The 21,469-nt window shown below is 41.9% G+C and overlaps 1 protein-coding gene across 6 annotated transcripts in view; it reads left to right on the plus strand.

The window, feature by feature from the left end:
* The window catches only part of LOC118879131 (uncharacterized), a 922,643-nt gene that overhangs the window by 295,929 nt on the left and 605,245 nt on the right, over positions 1-21,469 (plus strand). For all 6 annotated transcript variants that reach the window (XM_070998173.1, XM_070998175.1, XM_070998174.1 and 3 more), the window contains one exon: positions 13,060-13,151. Coding sequence is in view for 2 of the 6 variants with exons in the window: in XM_070998178.1 (XP_070854279.1) it covers positions 13,132-13,151 (20 nt within the window). In the remaining 4 variants the exon portion in view is untranslated. The remainder of the gene's footprint in view (positions 1-13,059; positions 13,152-21,469) is intronic.

Below are 21,469 nucleotides of genomic sequence, written 5' to 3' on the forward strand. Positions count from 1 at the left end.
AATTCTATTCTCTTCTTCCGTGTCTCAAGGAACATTCCCAGTTAGATGGAAAATTTCTAGAGTCACTCCGGTCCATAAAGGAGGAAGTAAATATGATATTTCTAACTATAAGCCAATTGCTAAGGTCAGCAACATAGCTAAATTGTTCGAAAGAATCATTTTCAACATGGCTTCATGCCCGGTCGATCTACGACGACCAACTTGGCTGTCTTTACCAATCACTGTATAAATGCATTTGAGGATCATTTGGAGATGGACACGATTTACACAGATTTTGCCAAAGCTTTTGACAAGGTTTGTCACTCCTCTTTTCTTAACTGGATAGCATCGTATTTGAATAACCGACGCTATCATGCTGAAGTAGGTGGTGCATTATCCCATCCTTATAAAGCGACATCTGGACTTCCTCAGGGTAGCTCCCTTGGCCCTTTACTTTTCATTATTTTTATAAATGACATTTGTGCCTGTATCCATTTTTCTTGCTTCCTTTTATATGCGGATTATAGGACTGTCAGTAACGTAAATGATTCGATATTGCTTCAATCTGACCTAGATAGTATCGGTAGTTGGTGTTCCAAGAATAGTTTGCTTTTAAACCTTAACAAATGCCACATCGTTCGTTATGCGAAACGTTCTGTAACCATTCCATCCACTTATCACATCAATAACCACCCTCTCTCTGTTTTGAATGAAATAGTTGATCTGGGGGTATTATTTGATGACAAATTTCTGTTTAATGAGCACCTGAATTTCATATTATTAAAGGCTTATGCAATGTTCGGCTTTGTTAAGCGAAACACTTTATTATTCAAAGATCCGTATTCCAGATTGTCTGTATACTCTGCCTTTGTCCGTTCTAGGGTTGAATGTGCTTCCTTCATTTGGAATCCCTCGGGAAGTGTCCAGATCAATAGGATTGAGAGGTTGCAGAAAAAGTTTTTGAAGTTTGCACTGCAATTCTTGCATTTTACTGAACCGGCACCGCCCTATGATAGTCAGTGTTCAATGCTTCACACTTGTTCCTTGAAGGATCGCCGTGCAACTGCTGGCCTTCTCTTTCTGAACGATCTGCTAGTAGGAAATATTGATTGTCCTTTCCTGTTGGGATGCATCAATTTTAATGTTCCTGCCATGGTTCCATTCCTGGACCGTGCTGTCAGGACTAATTATGCTCTCAATGAGCCACTACTAAGGGCTCTTAGATTGTTTAATTATTTGACTTCTAGCATTAGATTCAGCTGGGAGGCCAATTAATACATGCTAAGGCAAACCCTTAGGGAATATTTTTTAAGTAATTTTCAATAATAGATTTAAGGTAATCGTATGTAGCCAGATAAATAAATAAATAAACTTGAAAGTTCACTTGAATTCTGAGTCATATCCATATGATAAACTGAATGTTGATTTTAGTAAGAATCAGTATGCTCACCTATATGAAATGTATACAAGATTTCAATCTAGTTACAACCATTTTTGACCCCAAATGAATTTTTATTGAAGGCCCCTATTATTGTGGTTGATCTTTCATATCAAAACGGATCAGTGAAAACTGGTCCTACTGAAGTGAGAATTTCAATAGAACTGAAGACACCAAGTCATGAAAATACCAAAGCTTACCCTCCTCATACATGACCGATGAGTTGAATGTTACCCATTAAACGGGCTAGTACAAAGTTGTTTAACATTAGAAGAATGTTGAAAGATACTGTTTCGATTGATGTTCAAGGTTTCTTTGAAAATAATAATAATTTTATTCTAAAGGAAATTGGAATTGTATTCGAAAAAGATCCAAACTTGAATAATAGTTTTATAATAGAACCACCATATGACTGCAATTTGGTTAACCAATACTGATCACAAATTTTTTTTAGACCGATGGAGAAAACCATTTTCCACAAATTTGAAAGTTTCTAAGGACAATTACAAGCGGAAAAGAAATTATTTGTAAAGGTGTGGAAAAGAAACGATTTCTACAGACGTTTTTTGGGAGTTGTCAGCTCATTAAACAGGTTTAAAGGAAACCGGTTTCCCTATTGTGAAACACACCTTAAGGGCGGGGTTTGTGCTCTTAACAATGCATACATTATTATGACAATTAAATAATTAGTAATAAAATAATTGTTATACATAATTTTAAAGTTGAGACTAGATGTGTAAGGACCTACAAGAAAACAAAATTAACAAAATAAAATTTCATGAGGAAATAGCTCAATTTATTGAACAATTTAAAGGACAGATAATTGGTCAGCATTTTCAATACCTTCTAAACACAAAAACTATGTTCACGAATCGAAGTGGACATGATCTCAAAACTACGAGTTATGGTGAACATTTAACAGTTCGTAATCCTGAATTGACGTCGGAAACGTGCGCCTGCCTCTTCTATGCAAATCGCCGGAATGATGCCAGAAAATTAGTTTCAATATACAATAAAACATGTTCGCAATACCAAAATAAATGAATAAGTGTATTATTATGCTACAAAATAAAATTCCGACCTTTTATGTCGAGTTAAAATTACAGGTTAGGAAAATGGAAAATATTTTCCTTGAGTGAGATATGTCAGCTACTTGCGAGTTGTTGCGCGGTAGTGATTTCAGCCCCTATTATGGGACGTATTAGAGCTAGCAGTCAGCCGTGTGGTCGTTGGCGTGAGGCCCATGATCTTGTCGATGGGCGTGCGCCTTCAGACTTGTGCATGTGTCCCTTTTTTTATGGTCAGGTAATAGACAGGTGCACATGATTGGGTAGCTCTTGCTTGAATCCCTTTTATGATATGTTTATGACCTGTTTGTGGAAAGGAGAGATCCTAAAAATTTACCAGTTAAACGTTCTGGGGCGAAAAAAAATGTCTGTTTGAAAATATTCCACATCTGAGAATCATTAACTTGTGAGATGTATTTTTTTCCCCTCTAAGGCAATCATTTTTGAATACTTTGGGTGTGCGACCTTTCTCACGTGCACAGCAACACCTGTGATAATGAGGCAAAAGGGTACGTGATCACACCCCCAACATGATCGGATATGTTCCTCTAAGATAACAACCTTTGGATACTATGGTTGTGCGACCTTTCTCACGTGCACTATTTTCACCTGACTATTAATTGCACATAATGAGGAGACGGATACATTCATTTATTTAAAAAACTCAATGGAAACTAATTTAAGACGAATATGATTAAATAAAAACGTATTTGAATAAATAAACGATCCCATTTGTTTTTGTGTATATTCTGTTAGGAACCACAACCACCACACCCCACCACCACCACCTCCACCTCCACTATAGAACTGAAACATTTAAGATTACCCTCCCCTTAACTTAATACAAGTTAGAAGCAACATACTTTAAGTCACCTGTATGCAACCATTACTCTCCTACACACCCTATTCGGGTAAAGATCACTCTAAACAACCACAAAATCCTACGCATGACATTTGCACCCCTCACACACAAGCAATCACAAATTCCTACGCAAGACAAAACACCCCTCTCTCACACTCCTACACACCCTATTGGGGCAAAGATCACTCTAAACAACCACAAATCCTACGCATGACATTTGCACCCCTAGCACATACACACCTTTGGGGTGAGAAAAAGACAAGACAAAACAAGACATGACAAAACACCCCTCTCTCACACCCTACACACCCCTTTCTTACCTAATGACTAATTAGGGTCACCACCACCCCCTTTTTGACATGATTTATTACTTAATTATGCTAATTAGGTAATTAAAACACCTCTGTGCAACCATGCGTGACTAATTAGGATCACCCCCACCCTCTTGATTTATTACCTAGTGAGCCAGCTCCCGTATTAATCTACTACTCGCCCTTACAAAGTTTATATGTTCTTGATCATGGTTACTAGCCGATTCAATATAGCCATGTCCGTCTGTCTGTCCGTGAGTATGAACGATGAGGTCTCGGAAACTAAAAAGGATATAAAAATAGAATTTGGCATGCAGATCCTTGGGCTTCTAGGACAGTGCAAGTATATTTCAGCAGGGTTACACGCCCACTCTAACGCCCACAAACGCGTATACGCACACGCTAAAGCCTGTCAAGCTAGATTTTGTTAAAGTGTTAATGCAGTTTTGCTTTGATTATCATTATCTGCCTTCATGTTAAAATTGTTCAAATCGGACCATCCATTAAATATTTATAAGCAAATAAATAAACCGACTTAAGGCGGTGCTGTTGCGGGAATATTGCGAAATATTGGATCAGTCGCTACTTATATGTCTCTATCTCCCTCGCACTTCTCTTAGCTGACTAACGGGTGTCTGTAGTAGAGAGCGTCGACTATAACGCTATTTCTTGTTATACCAGTAACTCGTAGAGTAAAAGGGTAAACTAGATTCGTCGGAAAGTATGTACGGGAACAGTTCAGAAAAAAGCGTTTCCGACCCCATAAAGTATATATATTCTTGTTCAGGATCCGTTCTGTTCATGTCCGTATGAGCGCTGAGATCTCGGAAACTATAAAAGCTACAATACTGGGATTAAGCATGCAAATTCCTGAGATTCCTGCGCAGCGCAAGTTTGTTTCAGCAGGGTGCCACGCCCACTCTAACGCCCACAAACTGCCAAGAACTGTGGCTCCTACAGTTTTAATGCAAGAATAAATATTTTAAGTGAAATGTATTGTTCTCATCAATACCTAATGATTGACCCAAAAAAAGGAGCTAAAATACTGGGATTAGGCATGCAGATTCCTGAGATTCCTGCGCAGCGTAAGTTTGTTTCAGCAACGTGTCACGCCCACTTAAACGCCAACAAAATGCCCACAAACTTCAAAAAATCGTAAATATGAACGCGAATATCTCCGAAACTATCAAAGATAGAGAAATGGGATCTCAGATTTAAATTCCGTAGCCTTGTACGCTGCGCAAGTTTGTACGCGAATATGCCACGCCCACAAACCGCCCAAACCTGTGGCGCCCACAATTTGTATGCAGGATAAAAAATGTTAACTGAAATTTATTGGTCTTGTCAATACGTATCGATTGATCCAAACAAAAAGTTTGAAGCGCCCACTTGAACGCCCACAAACCGCCCAAACCTGTGGCGCATACAATTTTAACTCTAACGACCATAACGCTTAAACCTGTCTACCGTCCACAAAACCATTTATTGAGCTCAGGGGTAGGTGGCGCATTTCAGTCTGGCTTTGCTGCTTGCATTTCTCCATTTCCCTTTGGTCTCATTAGCTGAGTAACGGGTATCTGAAAGTCGAGTTACTCGACTATAGCGTTCTTCCTTGTTTTTACTTATAAAATGTGGTTCTATCTACTACGTGTACGTGAATAGACCACCCCGAAAAATATATATTTTAATTATTCATTTAAAATTTAGACCTTACTTTCAAAATACATATGCCTATATTCCTATAACTATATCCACACTGGGAGATGAAGCATTATTCAGTTATTTCTGAAGCAGTAAGCGATCTAGTTAAATTCTGAAGCTTTCGCAAAAGATTACGAAGGACACTCCGTCGTCTTCTTAAAAAAACGAACATAAATATAACTAAAAAACTTACATACAAAAATTTGATGCGATATCATCGTCAGTGCTTACATGCGTACACACATATAAGTGTAGAATTATTAATTCAACGAAATTAATAGATTAAATAATAAATAATAAATTAAATAGATACAAATTATTGCGTAGATATGTATGAGTGCAAAGATGTGCTGTTTTTCAGAATTTATGTAAACTATTTATAGGAATTTTATAAACATTGTTACGTATGCCAGAAAGTTTCACATAGAGAAACAACGACGAATCTTGAGTCGGGGGAGGGGTGCATTTGAACTAACCAGACCCAAACTGGTAGAGACAGAAGAAAGTGCAATTCACGGGTGTTGCGTCGCCATAACAACGGCCACGATCGACCTATTGGTAATCATTTTTTGGTTTCCGTCAAAATTACTCTAGTTTGAGTCAAATGTAAAAAAAAAGTTTCCTAGCTTTAGGTAAGAATCTATAGGTAACATTTTTTTTAACCTGTAAGTTTGGGGCGACTATAAAGTGGCTTATGATCAACAGTCATAAGTTCGATCTTGAGTGCCATTAAGTAAAAAAAAATTTCTCCACTGCCCAGACCAAGCCCAAACTCTCCTTCTCTGTTTGATAGCTTCGACTGGCAAAATCAATTTTAAATTGAACCAATACTGCCCCCAAAGCAACATGGCTAGCATTAGCTGTTAATCTTATCCTATTTATGGGGTAAACTTACACTAGTTAACGCCGACTTATGCTTTTGGAACCCATTTTCATCAGTTGATCTTCAGGTGATTTTTTTTATTCTTCTTCAACATCTCATGTAACAATTCGGTTAGGTTCGCAAAGTTCTAGAGTTCTTCTTCTTCTAAAGTTCTTCAAATCATTGTTGAAAGATTTCTGGACTTGCGTTTATGCCAGATATTCGTCCTTTGTATCTGAAGGTGTAATCTGCCTATTTGATTTCCCTAGGTCCAATTGATGCTACACGTCGCTGGGATCCAATCGTGAAAATAGTTTTCATTTCTTAACATTGTCATTAAAGATTTGAAAGAGGGCAAAGGGTAATTTTCTATACGAAACGCCTGGTTGGCCTGCCTCATATCCAAAGATAGTCGCCGTTATATGCAATCACTTTCGGCCATATCCATGGACTGTGGCCACTTACTGGCTTAATTATATCCATCTTGCGAGCTTCCTTCAACTAAGCAACGACTTCACTTTCATACGCGTCCGGAATGTTTCACCAGGTCAACATGTGGATCTATTATCTGTGAAACGCTGACATCCTTCTATTTAGGAAAGTCTTGACCGTTATGGGTGCTTCAAAAACAAAATTTACGTTTAAAATTGCGTCTCAGGCATATCCCAAAAAATGGTTTTGGCTATCTGTACCTACATACATTGCATACAGTTGCTTTCCTTCACTCAAGAACCACTCAATCGTCCTGAGATAAGATTACGACGAGAACCGGAATGGACTATCATTTCAACATTTTGCCACCAATTCGGAATTTTATCCATTCTTCACGTTCCTCATTATTGTCTATTTGAAAAGAGTTTTCTCGATTAATCTAAAAATACAACGTACATTTCTACGTTAGAAATTCTCCGCGTTCTTTGCATCATACGATAGTGGGTATGCTCGTTTTAAAAAAGCTCAGCATTTTCGAGCACAGTGACCCAGTTGGGAGCATCGGTTACACTTATTGTATCTACTATCGCACCCGGAAGTGTATACACAACCGTCTGCAATTGTGTTCCACCCAAGTGTTACAACTTCATTCTTTTCCTCGTAATCGACCTGATTTTAGCAGCATTTAGATATATTTTAAAAGTTCGAAGCCAGTTCTCCCATTCTCCTTGGAGCCCGGACTTCTTCAAATTTTTAAACAAGAAAGGTTTTGATGCCGTCAGCCATCACAAATAATGCTCCACGTGAAAAAAAAAACATTTAAATGAATGTATATTAGGGTGGGTCTATTTGGATTTCTTTAAATCGTAGGGGGACCTAATCTATGGACATATGTAAGCAATATTGCCAAAGAAACTATGGCTTGATAATTACGGTAAACCCTCCGCAATTGAAAGAGAAAAATACTGTTTTTTGATGAAAAATATCTGCGTAGCCTTGAATTTGAAAAATTTGTATAATCGCGAAAGTAGTTTTATATCGTTTGTGTGGAATACAAGCTAGGGGTTATTCTAAGCAGTATTTCCTGAGAAACTATGGGTCGAAGACCACGTTTGACCACTGGCAATTGAAAAAAAAAAATTGAAAAAAAATGGAAAGGTTTAGGTCGACGGCCGCGACTATCAGATACCCGTTACTCTACCAACAAAAAGCCCCACCTTTCGTTCATTCATATCGGCTGTTTACGGGATATTAACTACGCGCCACATAACGTGAACCCTAGGTGGCGCTAGTGATACTTCGCAAGCAGCAGATTTTCTGTATAAATATATATCCCGCCCTCTCGCACTCTATTAAACTTGGAGATTACTTGTTATTGTTTGGTGCTAGACGAGTTTTAGAGTTATGGGCGATTCTGGGCGTTAGAGTAGGCGTGGCACCCTGCTGAAATAACCTTGCGCTGCGCAGGAGGCCCAGGAATCTAAACGTCGAAGCGAGCTCTTATAGATTCCAAGATCTCAGCGGGTATCAATACTCGTTTTTATACCAGTTACTTCTAGAGTAAAACTAGATTCGTCGGAAAGTATGTAACAGGTAGAAGGAAGCGTTTCCGACCCCATAAAGTGAATATATTCTTCATCAGGATCTCTAGCCGAGTCGATCTAGCCATGTGCGTCTGTCCGTCTGTCCGTCTGCCTGTTTGTCCGTCGGTCCGTCTATTCGTCAGTCTGTCCGTCCGGTTGAACGCTGAGATCTCGGAATCTATAAAAGCTAGGCTATTGGGACATGGCATGCAGATTCCTGACCTTCTTACGCAGCGCAAGTTCGTTTCAGCAGGGTGCCACGCCCACTCTAACACCCACAAACCGCCCAAAACTGTGGCTCCAACAGTTTTGATGCTAGAATAAAAATTGTAACTGAAATGTTTTGGTCTCGTCAATACCTATCGATTGAGCCAAAAAAAGCTTGCCAGCAAGAAGGGTGCCACGCCCACTCCAAGCCGCCCAAATCTGTGGCGCCCACAATGTTCATGATGGAAAAAAATTCTAACTGAAATGTAATAGTCTCGTCAACACCTATCGATTGATTCAAAAAAAAATTTGCCACGCCCACTCTAACGCCCATAACGCTTTAACCTGTCTACCGCCAGGAGGTGGCGCATTTTAATCTCGCCTTGCTGCTTGCATATCTCCATGCCCATTTGGTCCCTTTAGCTGAGTAACGGGTATCTGATAGTCGAGGTACTCGACTATAGCGTTCTTCCTTGTTATACTTCATTTTGAAGTGGAGACTAGATGTGTAAGGACCTACAAGAAAACAAAATTAATAATATGAGAGTTCATGAGGAAATTGATCAATTTATTGTCAATTTATAGGACAGATAATTGGTCAACATTTTCAATACCTTCTAAATACAAAAACTATGTTCATGAATCGAGTGGACATGATCTAAAATATAACTAATTATGGTGAACACTTTCATTTTGTAATTCTGAATTGACGTCGGAAAAGTGTGCCTCCTTCTTCTATGCAAATCTCCGAAACGAAGCCAGAAAATTAATTTCAATATATAATAAAACATGTTCGCGATAACAAAATAAATGAATACACGTATTATTATGCATCAAAATAGACTTCTGACATTTTATTTCGAGGTAAAATTACAGGTACGGAGGATGGAAAATATTTCCTTTTCGGAAAGTCGGCTACTTGCGAGTTGTTGCGTGGTCGTGACTTCAACCCCTATTATGGGACGTTTTAGAGCAAGCAGTCAGAAATTTCCGGAGTACCACACAGAGCCGGCAACGAAGATGTGGTGCCTTGGAAGCTGTGCATTAGAGTACACATAATCACAAGATTCGGTTTCCCTAAAGTACTAATCACGGACTACGGGGTGCAATTCGCCAATCGAGCTTTCAAGAAGTTCCTAGGCGATATGGAAACAAAGCAACTATTCACGGCACCGTACACTTCCGGCCTGTAAAAACAATTGTAGCACAGTTTGCCGGACAAAACCAGAGAAACTGGGACGAAAGGTGGTCAGAGATTATGATGGCTGTCAATTCAAGCGTATCAGAGTCAACGTGTTACCCACCTTCGTTCCTAACACAGGGCAGGGAGCCGACCGCGCTGCACGACCGGGAAATATTGGGTACAGGAAGGCATGCAGAATCGCCAGAGGGAAGCGTGAACAAATTTAAAGAAGTATTCGAAATTGGCCGAAGAAATCTAGAGAAGGCGGCTCAGGCATTACAATCAGCGACGGAGAAAGTGGAATTCTAGGATCGGCGATATCAAAAGCGGCAGAAGGTTTTGCGGCGGAACTATCACCGAGGTACGTCGGCCCGTAACAGGTTAAAGACTTTACAACTTCCGCAATCTGCAAAATAAGACACCAAATAGGCAAAAATGAACGCACGGTGCATGCCAGCGACTTAAAACATCCAGACCAGGTGGACGATCCAAGTGATAACGGCGATACGAACGGACCACAAAACAGACCAAGAGTCAGTTAGTACGAACACATAAAATAAAAGGAGTACTAGGAGGCATATATAAGCGGGCCCAGTCATCGAGAATAACAACAACGTCAAGAAAAGTCAAAGTCAAGAACACACAGCCGTGAAAGTCAGCAAGGATCAAGATCGATACGTCGAGACGATCGGGACAGGTTAAGTATCCGAATTGGGACACAGGTACCTGAGATCCTTAAAGGTAAATACACAGCTAAGTTGAGTGGAGACTCAGTCGATTGCTGTGAGGACTGCTCTAGCTATGTATCAGGTACGACTGCAATAGTCTTGAGGGAAGGGTAGGGTTGAACGTTCGTCTTTTACTAGGCGTTCTCTACAGGGACTGGTTGCGTAAGCCGGTTGCCCAGAGCGTCAAGAAACCGTTTAGTCGTCAGGACGATGCCGGAGTCAACGGATGAGAGAGGGGAATATACAAAGAGACCTGTCATGTAGTATTCCAGCACATATAGAACCAGCAGAGTCCAAGTGTGCATGGGCAGCGGAAACCGTTTAATTGTCAGGCCAAAGCCGGAGTCGTCGAAGCAAGCATAAATATATGAACAGAAAAATATGTATTAGTAGTGAGGAAAGCGCCACTCTTTTGCAGGCATCAATGCTTGTTTAGCAACTCGATGCTGGTTTCCACACCCGTTACTCAGGTATAGGGAGTGCGGGACTGCACACCACCCAAATATCGCCACCTAGCGTTCAATCATATCGTCTGCATAATATTTTAATTTAATTTATTAAAAAAAAAATTTGCCACGCCCACTCTAACGCCCATAACGCATAAATCTGTCTAATAACCCCATAACCTTATATTGAGATCGCGGGTAGGTGGTGCATTTCAATCTCGCTTTGCTACTGGCATATCTCCATCTCCCTTTGGTCCCCTTATTTCCTTGTTATTTTTATTTTTGAGAAAAATATCATATATACGAGGTGTGTTCAAAAAGTAAGGTGACTTTTCAAATTTCGCGGGCAACATATTTTCGATTATCGATTTTTTGGTTTGTTATGTTGGTACACTCTTCCCCAACATCTGTACCAAGTTTCAATTAAATCCCCTTTTTTGTTTAGTTGTGAGAGGCGTAAAGGTAACAAGTTGTTTTGCGTGCTCAGCGATTATTTGCTATCGAAAAATATGGATCAAAGGACTTGCATCAAATTTTGTGTAAAAAATAAAATTAAGTGCTCCGAAACACTTGAAATGTTGACAGTGGCATACGGTGAAACTGTTCTGAGTAAAAAAAAATGTTTACAAGTGGTACAAACTCTTCCAAGATGGCCGGTGGTGAGGAAATTTTGTAACAGATAGCCATGTCCGTCTGTCCGAATAAACGCCGTGATCTTGGAAAATCTTAGACCTAGAGAGTTGAGATCTCAGATTTATATTTTTTATCACCGTACGCAGCGCAGGTTTCTTCTTATTCTATCTTATAACTTTTTAATGAATTGTCCGACTTGAACCATTCTTGGCATGTACATATATGGGTGTTGATAATAGGAATTAGTTAATTAAAAATTTAAGTTTATAGAAAATATTATACTAAAAACAAGGAAGAACGCTATAGTCGAGTACCTCGACTATCAGATACCCGTTACTCTAAGGGAAATGGAGATATGCAAGCAGCAAGCGTTATGGGCGTTAGAGTGGGCGTGGCAAATTTACGACACCAATACATTTCAGTTAAAATTTTTTATCTAGCATGCAAATTGTGGGCGTCACAGGTTTTCGCGGTTTGTGGGCGTTTAAGTGGGCGTGGCAAACTTTTTTTTAAGTCAATCGATAGGTATTGATGAGAACAATACATTTCAGTTAAAATTTTCTATCTAGCATCAAAACTGTAGGAGTTACAGTTTTGGGCGGTTTGTGGGCGTTAGAGTGGGCGTGGCAGTCTACTGAAACAAACTTGCGCTGCGTAAGAAGCTCAGGAATCTGTACGCCAAATCTCAATAGCCTAGCTCTCATAGTTTCCGAGATCTCAGCGTTCATCCGGACAGACGGACAGACGGACAAACGGACATGGCTAGATCGACTCGGCTAGTGATCCTGATCAAGAATATATATACTTTATGGGGTCGGAAACGCTTCCTTCTGCCTGTTACATACTTTCCGACGAATCTAGTATACCCTTTTACTCTACGAGTAACGGGTATAATAAGGGGGCTCGACTGGCTGCTGAAACAATCTTGCGCGGCGCAGGATGCCCAAGAATCTGCATGCTTAGTCCCAACATGCCATTTGATGCCCTTGCGAGTCAAACCAGCAGACAACGGCCACAGAAACGACAAACACACTCAAAAACATTAGGACCAGCAGGACCGAAACACAGAGTCAACGCGTGGCGACATTAAGACGTGCCGCTTGGCTTATGCAGTGAAAACAGATCATCCTAATTAAGCCACTGAAACCATTGAACTCTGTTCGCTCTTCTAACGGGTGGTCACGTTTGTATAAATTTGGTGGAAGAAGTAGTCTTGTATTTTGCGAAAAAAACCTTTTTCATCTTTAACGGTTAATACATATATCCTGAATACACTCCAAAATTTCTAACCGAGTGTCGCAGATTTTACTGAAATATGTTACTAGTAAATCTAAAATCGCGCAGAACTCTTAGATACATACATATAAACAAGTTCAACCGAACTACAACACTCATCGATTTCTATGGAACTCCGAATTTATATAACTTATCTTAATTCAGTTAATTTACTTAGTAATATTCGTACAGTTTAAACATTTAATTCCGCTGTGTTTCATAAACATTCTCTATTCTAATTCAGTTGAAAGCGATTTCGATTTTAGTATGAGCGGGTAAACTCGATTGGCTCTCCTAAATATTGACAAAATGTTTTTAAGTTATTTAATTTTCGATTTTTCTTTTATTTCAGAAAATATCACACAATCACTACCAACGGAGTATCAAGCACTGATAACGCACAATCCAACTAGATTCTAACAAAATGGGAGAACGATTATACAGGTAACAAATGGACTTCTCGATTCTATTAACTCCAGCACTTCCACTATTCCTCGGATTTGCCCTGTTGTGGTATAATAAATGGCAGCTTGCACAAGGCTTGGGTTATGCGTCCCTTTTTCATCTGCACTGACCTCCTGCAGGAGTTTTGTGGTTTGACTTTCATTTTTCGTTTTGCTTTTCAACACCGCTTCTGCACGAACACCACGAAAGTAAAATTTTTTTATTCTTTGCGCGGCGACCAACGGTGTTCACCGAAATTCACTCGCGAAATCTGTTATTTTTCTGGTATTTCCTTAGCTTACCTGAGTACCGCACTGAAAAACAGACACGACGAAAAGCGTCAAAAGCCGCCCAGTTACCTCTCGCTTATTCCTATGGTTAGCTCGTGGTTTTCGTCGATGTGAGCACTAGGCTTTATCAAAGATATTTTGAATTATAGTTAAAAATAATTCTTAGGCCCCGTTTCCATTATGAACGCGTCGAGTTTGCATCAATTTTCCGTTTAACGCACCCCAAATCGCATACAAAGTTGTCGGAGAGAGGTGGGATAAAAAATTCCGCTTTATTGGGCTGCAAAGTCGATTTTGTGATATTTTCCATCACCATTAACCGGGGATGCCCAAGACAGCTAACAAAAGCGGGAAATGGAATACTGTGCAGGTAATTTGCTTGGTGGCTTGATAAGAACTGCCGATTTGCTACATGCATATCTCAATCCCTCTCGCACTCGATTGAGTTTACTAATTACACACAAACAAAAAATTGAACTTTGTGAAATTTCCACGAACCATTTCTTATTTTTGCAAGATATCTGGGTGCTCCTAAGTAAAAGTCACATAAAAACTTTATTTCCATCACCTAAAGGTTCCGCGGTATAGCTAAGAATACAAAAAACGATGTTTGCTGACATTTCATTTCCCCATAATTGGACTTATCTTAAATATTTTCGCTGAAACACACATTGTCCATGTCTATGGAATTTGACGTCCAAGTTAAGACTCCCAAAATGTTCACAATTTCTCTGATGGAAAACCACCTCTAAAAAATAAATCTTAAATGGAAGTAATTTTTTTTTGTTGGAATATATTGGCCACTGTATGCTTTAATTTCGATTTAAAGCGATTTCATTTCATTATGTTATAAACCCGTTCTTTTCGTAGTAATATCTACTCAAATTTGGAAAGTACTGGCAACATATTGAGTGTGAGTTAACATCTATTTTTTTTATACCCTTTCAGAGGGTGTTATGATTTCAGTCAGAAGTTTGCAACGCAGTGAAGGAAACGTTTCCGACCCCATGAAGTATATATGTATATTCTTGATCATCGTCACTAGACGAGTCGATCTAGCCATGTCCGTCTGGCCGTCTGTCCGCCTGTACGTCCGTCCATTTTTACGCAAACTAGTCTCTCAATTTTTAAGCTATCGGGCTAAAACTTTAGTATACAAGTCGGAACTAGCCTGATGGGACAACTATGTCGTAAAGCTCCCATCGTAATAATCGGAAAAAAAAAATTTTTTTTTAATTATATCTTTGGTGTTTTTTAACATATAACTTCCTACTCTTGGAAATAAAATTTTTAATTTCTTTTGAATTTCGAATTTAATTTTATCAAAATCGGACGACTATATCATGTAGTTGGTGGGAAAATAATATGAAACAAATTATAGCTTCGTGGTTTTTTTACATGTTATCTTATACTATAGGGAATATCATTTTTGTATTTTTAAGAATTTCGAATTAAATTTTATAATAATAACTGCAAGGGTATACAAACTTCGGCATGCCGAAGTTAACTTCCTTTCTTGTTGTACATAAAATACAATTATATTTATTTAAATCGTCTTCGAAATAAAAAATGAAAAATCAGCTAAAAATAAACATTGATTTCGAGATGTTTTGACATCTTTTTTTTAGGACATTATGCTGTTTTAAAAAATTAATATTCCTAGAATATTAAAGATAAGTCGAATTATATGGGCCACATAATTCAAAATGTCGGCAGACATCGGCATTTTTGTATTCGTAGTTATACCGCGGAGCCTGTTGTTGACAAAACACACAATTTTTTTCCTAAGTAAACTAATATTTTTCTTGCCTCTTTTTACTGTTATTTTTTTGCACCTCTTCGCCGTAATCTCGTTAGCCCATTGCGTTTTACCCGTGCGGTTTGTGCGGTTCGTGGACGTTAAAGAGGGCGTGGCGAACTTTTTTTGGTCAATCGATAGTTATTGATGAGAACAATACATTTCAGTTAAAATTTGTACTCTAGCATCAAAACTGTAGGAGCCACAGTTTTGGGCGGCTTGTGGGGGTTAGAGTGGGCGTGGAACCTTTCTGAAACAAACTTGCAGGAATCTGCATGCCAGGTCCCAATAGCCTAGTTTTTATACATTCTGAGATCTCAGCGGTTATACGGAAAGATAGACAGACGGACATGGCTAGATCGACTCGGCTAGTGATCCTGATCAAGAATATATATTTATACTTTATGTGATCGGAAACGTTTCCTTCTGCCTTTTACATACTTTCCGACGAATCTAGTATACCCTTTTACTCTACGAATAAAGTGTATAAAAACAAATCGAGCTGCCAAGAGCAACTGTTTTCCCGCCCTACTCAGCCCAACTCCCACTTCATGGAGCCTGCAGTGTAGAACACCATAACTAGCTTCCAGTCATAGCTCGCCAGCCAAGAGCACAGTGACCTCGTCAATTTCTGCAGCAGCAGCAACTGCAACAACAACATCAACGGTCTCCGCCACATCGGAAGCGGATTCGGCATGGGTCGTTACATCCAAATTAAGCGAAAGCTTAGCCAGCCAAATAAAATGCGGTGAGCAACCAGGGGCATCTAGTAACAACATATTCACCCTATTGTCGGATGTTGAAAATAATCAATCTGAACCTGGACAAACGGTAAAAAAAAAATTCAAATTCACCAATTGGCATAAGAGAACAGAACTCGAATGCTATGGTAGGTTTAAGGAAAATTTTTGCGCTGGTCAAGAATGACAGAGAGAGAATGATGAGACCATAAAACCCTACTACACTTATCAGCTCTAGTGCAGCAAGGGGTTGAAAGAAGTGTTAAAGGGCATAGAGCCCGACATATCTACCACAGAGATAGTAAAGGTCTTGAAAGAAAATTGACTTTTTGCCAAAAATATTATAAATATAACCAACAGAAATAAAAAGCCGCAGTCACTCTTTATGGTCGAACTAGAGCCAGAGAGCAGAGCGTTGAAGAAAACCGAAATGCAACTGCACTTCATGTTGCATAGGAGGATTACTGTTAAGGATAGAACAAATGGGATAACTGATAAAAATACTATACCGCAAACTACATGCTGCCCAGTCTATAAGAAGCTAAAGAGTCTGCATCAATGAGCAAAGTCTGCACGCCTCCACAATATACAAAATGAGTGCGTGCAATCCTAAACCAAACCTGCCGTTTTCTTTGGGAAAAAAGCCAAATCTTAACTTGGCCCCCTAAACACAAATGGGGTAATAACATACGCCAGTTCCCTGAAAACAGGACTAGGAAATCCAACGGCGATCCCACCAGCTTGGTGCGATGAGCCGACTAGTTCGGCGCCCCGAAGTTTCTGAAACCCTTGCAGGTCATTCCCTTGAGAGCATTGTATGTACAGAGCTTTCCGATTTTTAGAAAACTAAAAACTAATTACAAACATTTTAAGACAATATTCTATTTCATTTTACTACCGTTGGTCCAAGAAACTTGTGAGATGGTTCCGATGACGCCTAGCTGGAGGCGACCAAGCGGGTCGCAGGTTGCGGATAGCGAACGGCCTGTAAGGCCAGCTGTGAATAGCAGTAGGCTAGGTCAAACGGATTCCGCCAGACCGAAACCTCTGCAATAAACAGCCCCGGACAGCCAGCGGGTATCTGTCGCTGTTTAGCGGCAGTACCGTCGATGCGAATTGTTCAGCCGCATTTAAATAGTTGCTCTACACAACCCCTTTTTCCCCAAACGCACAACCTACCTCCTTCCTATCCCACACAACATCTCACCTCGGGCCGGACTAAGGTGTAAATCGGACCGTGCCGAGAGTCAGCCTGGCTGAGGGCCCGGGCTAAAAACTAGCTCAGTCTCAAACGGTGGGCTCAGGGAGATGGCGGCCCCCTGCTCTATTTATCGCCTTACCCGGGCATCGCGGATCTCTGCCCGGGTGGACCTTCCCTTTCTCCGCAACTCGTGGGAATCGATTATGGATACCAATAATTATAAAAATAAAAACACAATGGAGCCGGGCACTCCTAAGAAACCCGTGACGGAGGAGAAGATGGGTGCGACAGGATCTGCGAGCGTTGGCTCCGCCTGTGCTGGCACCAGCTCGGGGGCTATCCCAAAAGGGCCCCACCCCAAACTGGGGGTGATAGGTGGAAGACAGTCGGCCGCCAGCACCTCTGCAAAGTGCGCGCCGGCGCCAAAAACTGCAGGAGGTATGACGAAGACGGTCGCTCCAACCACCGAGCAAAATAAACACACCTATGCGGAGAAGCGGACTGCCGCGCAGACACTCCGCTCACATGACAGGAGCAAGATTGCCAACCCTTCAGCTGAATGGCTGAAGAAGGTGGAATGGGCGAAGACGGTGCTCCCCAACTACGGGCAAGAGAAGCCTAATACTGTAAGTGCACAGCCAAAGAGACAACGATCTCTAGAGTTGCCTGGACCTGCGGCAAAGAGAACTAGGGTCCAACAGAACCTGTCATTTGCGGAGATAGCGCGGGACAAGGTTCTGATTGGACTGGTTGACAAGGGAAACCCCGGAGGCCGGATCCCAAGAAACCAGTGGAAGGCGGTCGAGGAGCAGCTAGCGGCCATCTGCATGGCCTTGCTCCGGGACTTCCCCCAACCGACGCCATGTTGCAAGGACGCAGGCTGGTTCCAGGGCAGCGTCAAGGTGGTGTCTTGCGACAGCCAGAGATCAGCTGACCTCTACAAGAAGGCGACGGAGAAGCTCGGAGAGGTGTATCCTGGGGCGAAAATCGTTGCACTAGATTGGTGCGACGTCCCCAGCAGACCACGAGCGAGGATATGGCTGCCGTCGTCCATCAAAACACCGGAGGACATCCTCTTTATGTTGCAAAGGTGCAACCCAAATTTGCCCACGCACGACTGGAAAGTCTTAAAGGTGGAACCTCACGAGGGGCCGATCAGCCAGGCCATCGTGGTGCTGAATAAGGAGTCAGTATCCCCAATAGAGGCCGCTCACGGGGAGCTGAACTTCGGATTCAGTGTCATCCGCATAAAAGTCTACAAGGGAGACTCTAACTCGAAGGAGGACCCGACCGGCAACCCAGCCGAGCAGGTCTTTCCCGAGGAGATAGAGGCTCCTGGAGATGACGAGCCGGAAGATGGCTACTCAACCGACGCGTCGCTAAGCAGAGGGATGCAGGCGATGAACCCGGCGGACGAAGACGACGGCGACCTCAGCGGCAGCGAGGAAGCGGACGTCACGGTGGTGGAGGGGAACTCGGCAGATGTCGCTAAGACTACTGCAAGTGAACCTCCATCACAGTAAAGCAGCGTCGGCTGCCCTCCTGCTCCGCCTGGCTGACGGCGCGGCAGACCTAGTACTCATTCAGGAGCCTTGGGTGGTAGGAGGCAAGGTTGCTGGACTGGGTACCAAAGATTTCAAGGTGCTGCTTGATCCAAAAGAAGGTAAAATTCGAACCTGCATTTTAGCCAAAAGGCACCTTAGCATATTTCTGATTCATAATTACAGCAACGGAGACAACACCGTAGCAAGTCTGGAACTTCCAGCGGTTACAATCAGGGTGGCTTCAGCTTACATGGCCTTCGAGAAGGAAGACCCCCCAGACGAGCTTGTCCGGACACTGGTCAAAGATAGCGAGGCGCTCAAAATAGGACTGGTAATCGGCTGCGACGCAAACGCTCACCACACTCAGTGGGGAAGCCCAACAAGCAACAACAGGGGTGAGTCTCTTTTTAACTTAATCCTTGGCTCAAATCTATTTCTATGCAACAGGGGTAATACCCCCACCTTTATCACAAAAAATAGCCAAACAGTCATTGACCTTACCATGGTGTCAGGTAATCTGCTAGAAGCAGTCAGAAACTGGGAAGTCTCAAACGAACACTCTTTTTCTGACCATAGATTTATAGAAACCACTTTATCGCTAGACCCTCCTACTCCAGCTGAATTCGTCAACCTTAGACGTACCAACTGGCGCGATTATAGGGAAGCCCTACTAAACATTCTTCCAATAGAACCCCCAAGTGACAACAGTGATATACTCAGTCTTGATAAAATAGTAGGGATGTTCACGAATGCCTGCAACTCGGCTTTCGAAGCAGCCCACCCTAAACGCAAACCGAGAGGAACCAGAAAGCCTCCTTGGTGGACACAGAAACTTTCAGAACTCAGATCCAGTTGCAGAACCCTTTTTAACAGGGCAAAAGCAGGAAATGAGGATCTAAAATGGCAACAGTACAAGTTAGAACTAGTCTCCTACAAGAAGGCCATAAGGAAAGAAAAAAGATCAGCTTGGCAGACCTTCTGCTCAAACATAGAGGAAACAGCCGATGCAGCTCGGCTTAGGAAGATCCTCTCCAAAACAACCCCCTCCCTGGGGTACCTTCAAAAACCAGATGGCTCGTGGACAGACTCTAGTGAGGAGTCCGTAAGCCTACTACTAGACACCCACTTTCCGGGTAGTCTCCCGGTAGAACGTCTCCCAGGAAATCATGCAGGTCTAAGCATTGACTTGGAAACGCTTCTTTCCGAACGCAACATAAGTTGGGCCATAAACAGCTTCAAACCCTTCAAATCACCAGGACCCGATCATCTCTCACCTGCGCACATCCAACACGCAGGTCAACTTGCCATCAACTGGCTAAAGACAATTTTCCGTACCATTCTTAGGATAGGAACGTTGCCATCATCATGGAGGGAAACAAAGGTAGTCTTTATACCCAAAGCGGGCAAAGCCTCGCACACGACGACGAAAGATTTTAGGCCCATAAGTCTGACATCCTTTCTCCTTAAGAGCTTCGAGCGACTGATTGGACTGCACATCAGGTCAGTCATGGACTCGAAACAGTTATCAGCAGCGCAGCATGCATATTCAAAAGGCAAGTCCACCGAATCAGCTCTACACGCGGTAGTCAGCCAAATCGAAAAGTCACTCAATCACAAGGAATACGCACTTGCTGCATTCCTGGACATAGAGGGCGCTTTCAACAATGTTCTCCCTACAGCCATAACCGAATCCCTCACCGACCTGGGTGTTGAGATCCAAATCGTGGAGTTAATCCATAAATTGCTGATGAGCAGAATGGTAACATCCACGCTAGGAATCTCAACACAAACAAAGTTCGTGAACAGGGGAACCCCTCAGGGTGGTGTACTCTCCCCCCTGCTATGGAACATCGCAGTAAATAAGCTGTTGTGCTACATGGACGATGTAGCCATTATTTTCTCAAGAAAATTTCCTCAGACACCATGCGATCTAATGACCGCCAAACTTAAAATACTCTCTGACTGGACAACAGAAAGAGGTCTAGGGGTAAACCCCTCGAAAACGGAACTGGTGCTGTTTACAAACAGATACAAGATTCCTCAACTAAACCCACCAATATTAAATAACTGCTCTCTCTCCTTCAGTAACAACGCCAGGTATTTGGGGATAATATTAGATAAGCGTCTGACATGGAGACTAAACAGCCAAGAGAGAACGAGGAAGGCAACAATTGCCCTCTACTCCTGCAAAAAGGCCATCGGAACGAAATGGGGCATGTCCCCAAAAATCGTCAACTGGATACACACAGCGATAGTTAAGCCTATTCTGCTCTACGGAGTGTCAATATGGTGGCCCGCGCTAATGAAGCAGACAACCACAACAAACCTAAACAAGGTACAACGAATGGCATCCTTATGCATAAGCGGAGCCCTTCGCACCACCCCCAACGAGGCGCTAAATGCTATTCTGAACCTTCCAAGTCTGGACTTAGCCGGCATGAAACGAGCTAAGATAGCTGCGGTTCGGATGAGGGACTTAGGGCAGTGGAAGCCCCAAATATACGGTCATGCCAGGATACTCCAGCAGGACACAATGATCCCACCCAGTACAGATCTATGTAAACCTATTGAATACATCCACACCCCCTTTAAAGCCTTGCTCCAAACCAGAGAAGACTGGGAACAAGGCCAGCCGGGCCCTACAGAGGCAGTCAATTTCTACACTGACGGCTCAAAATTAAATAATCAAGTCGGAGGAGGTATATACTCCGATCAACTTAATATCAGGAAATCCTTCAGACTTCC

The sequence above is a fragment of the Drosophila suzukii genome (genome assembly GCF_043229965.1).
Source record: "Drosophila suzukii chromosome 2 unlocalized genomic scaffold, CBGP_Dsuzu_IsoJpt1.0 scf_2c, whole genome shotgun sequence".
NCBI classification, from domain to species: domain Eukaryota; kingdom Metazoa; phylum Arthropoda; class Insecta; order Diptera; family Drosophilidae; genus Drosophila; species Drosophila suzukii.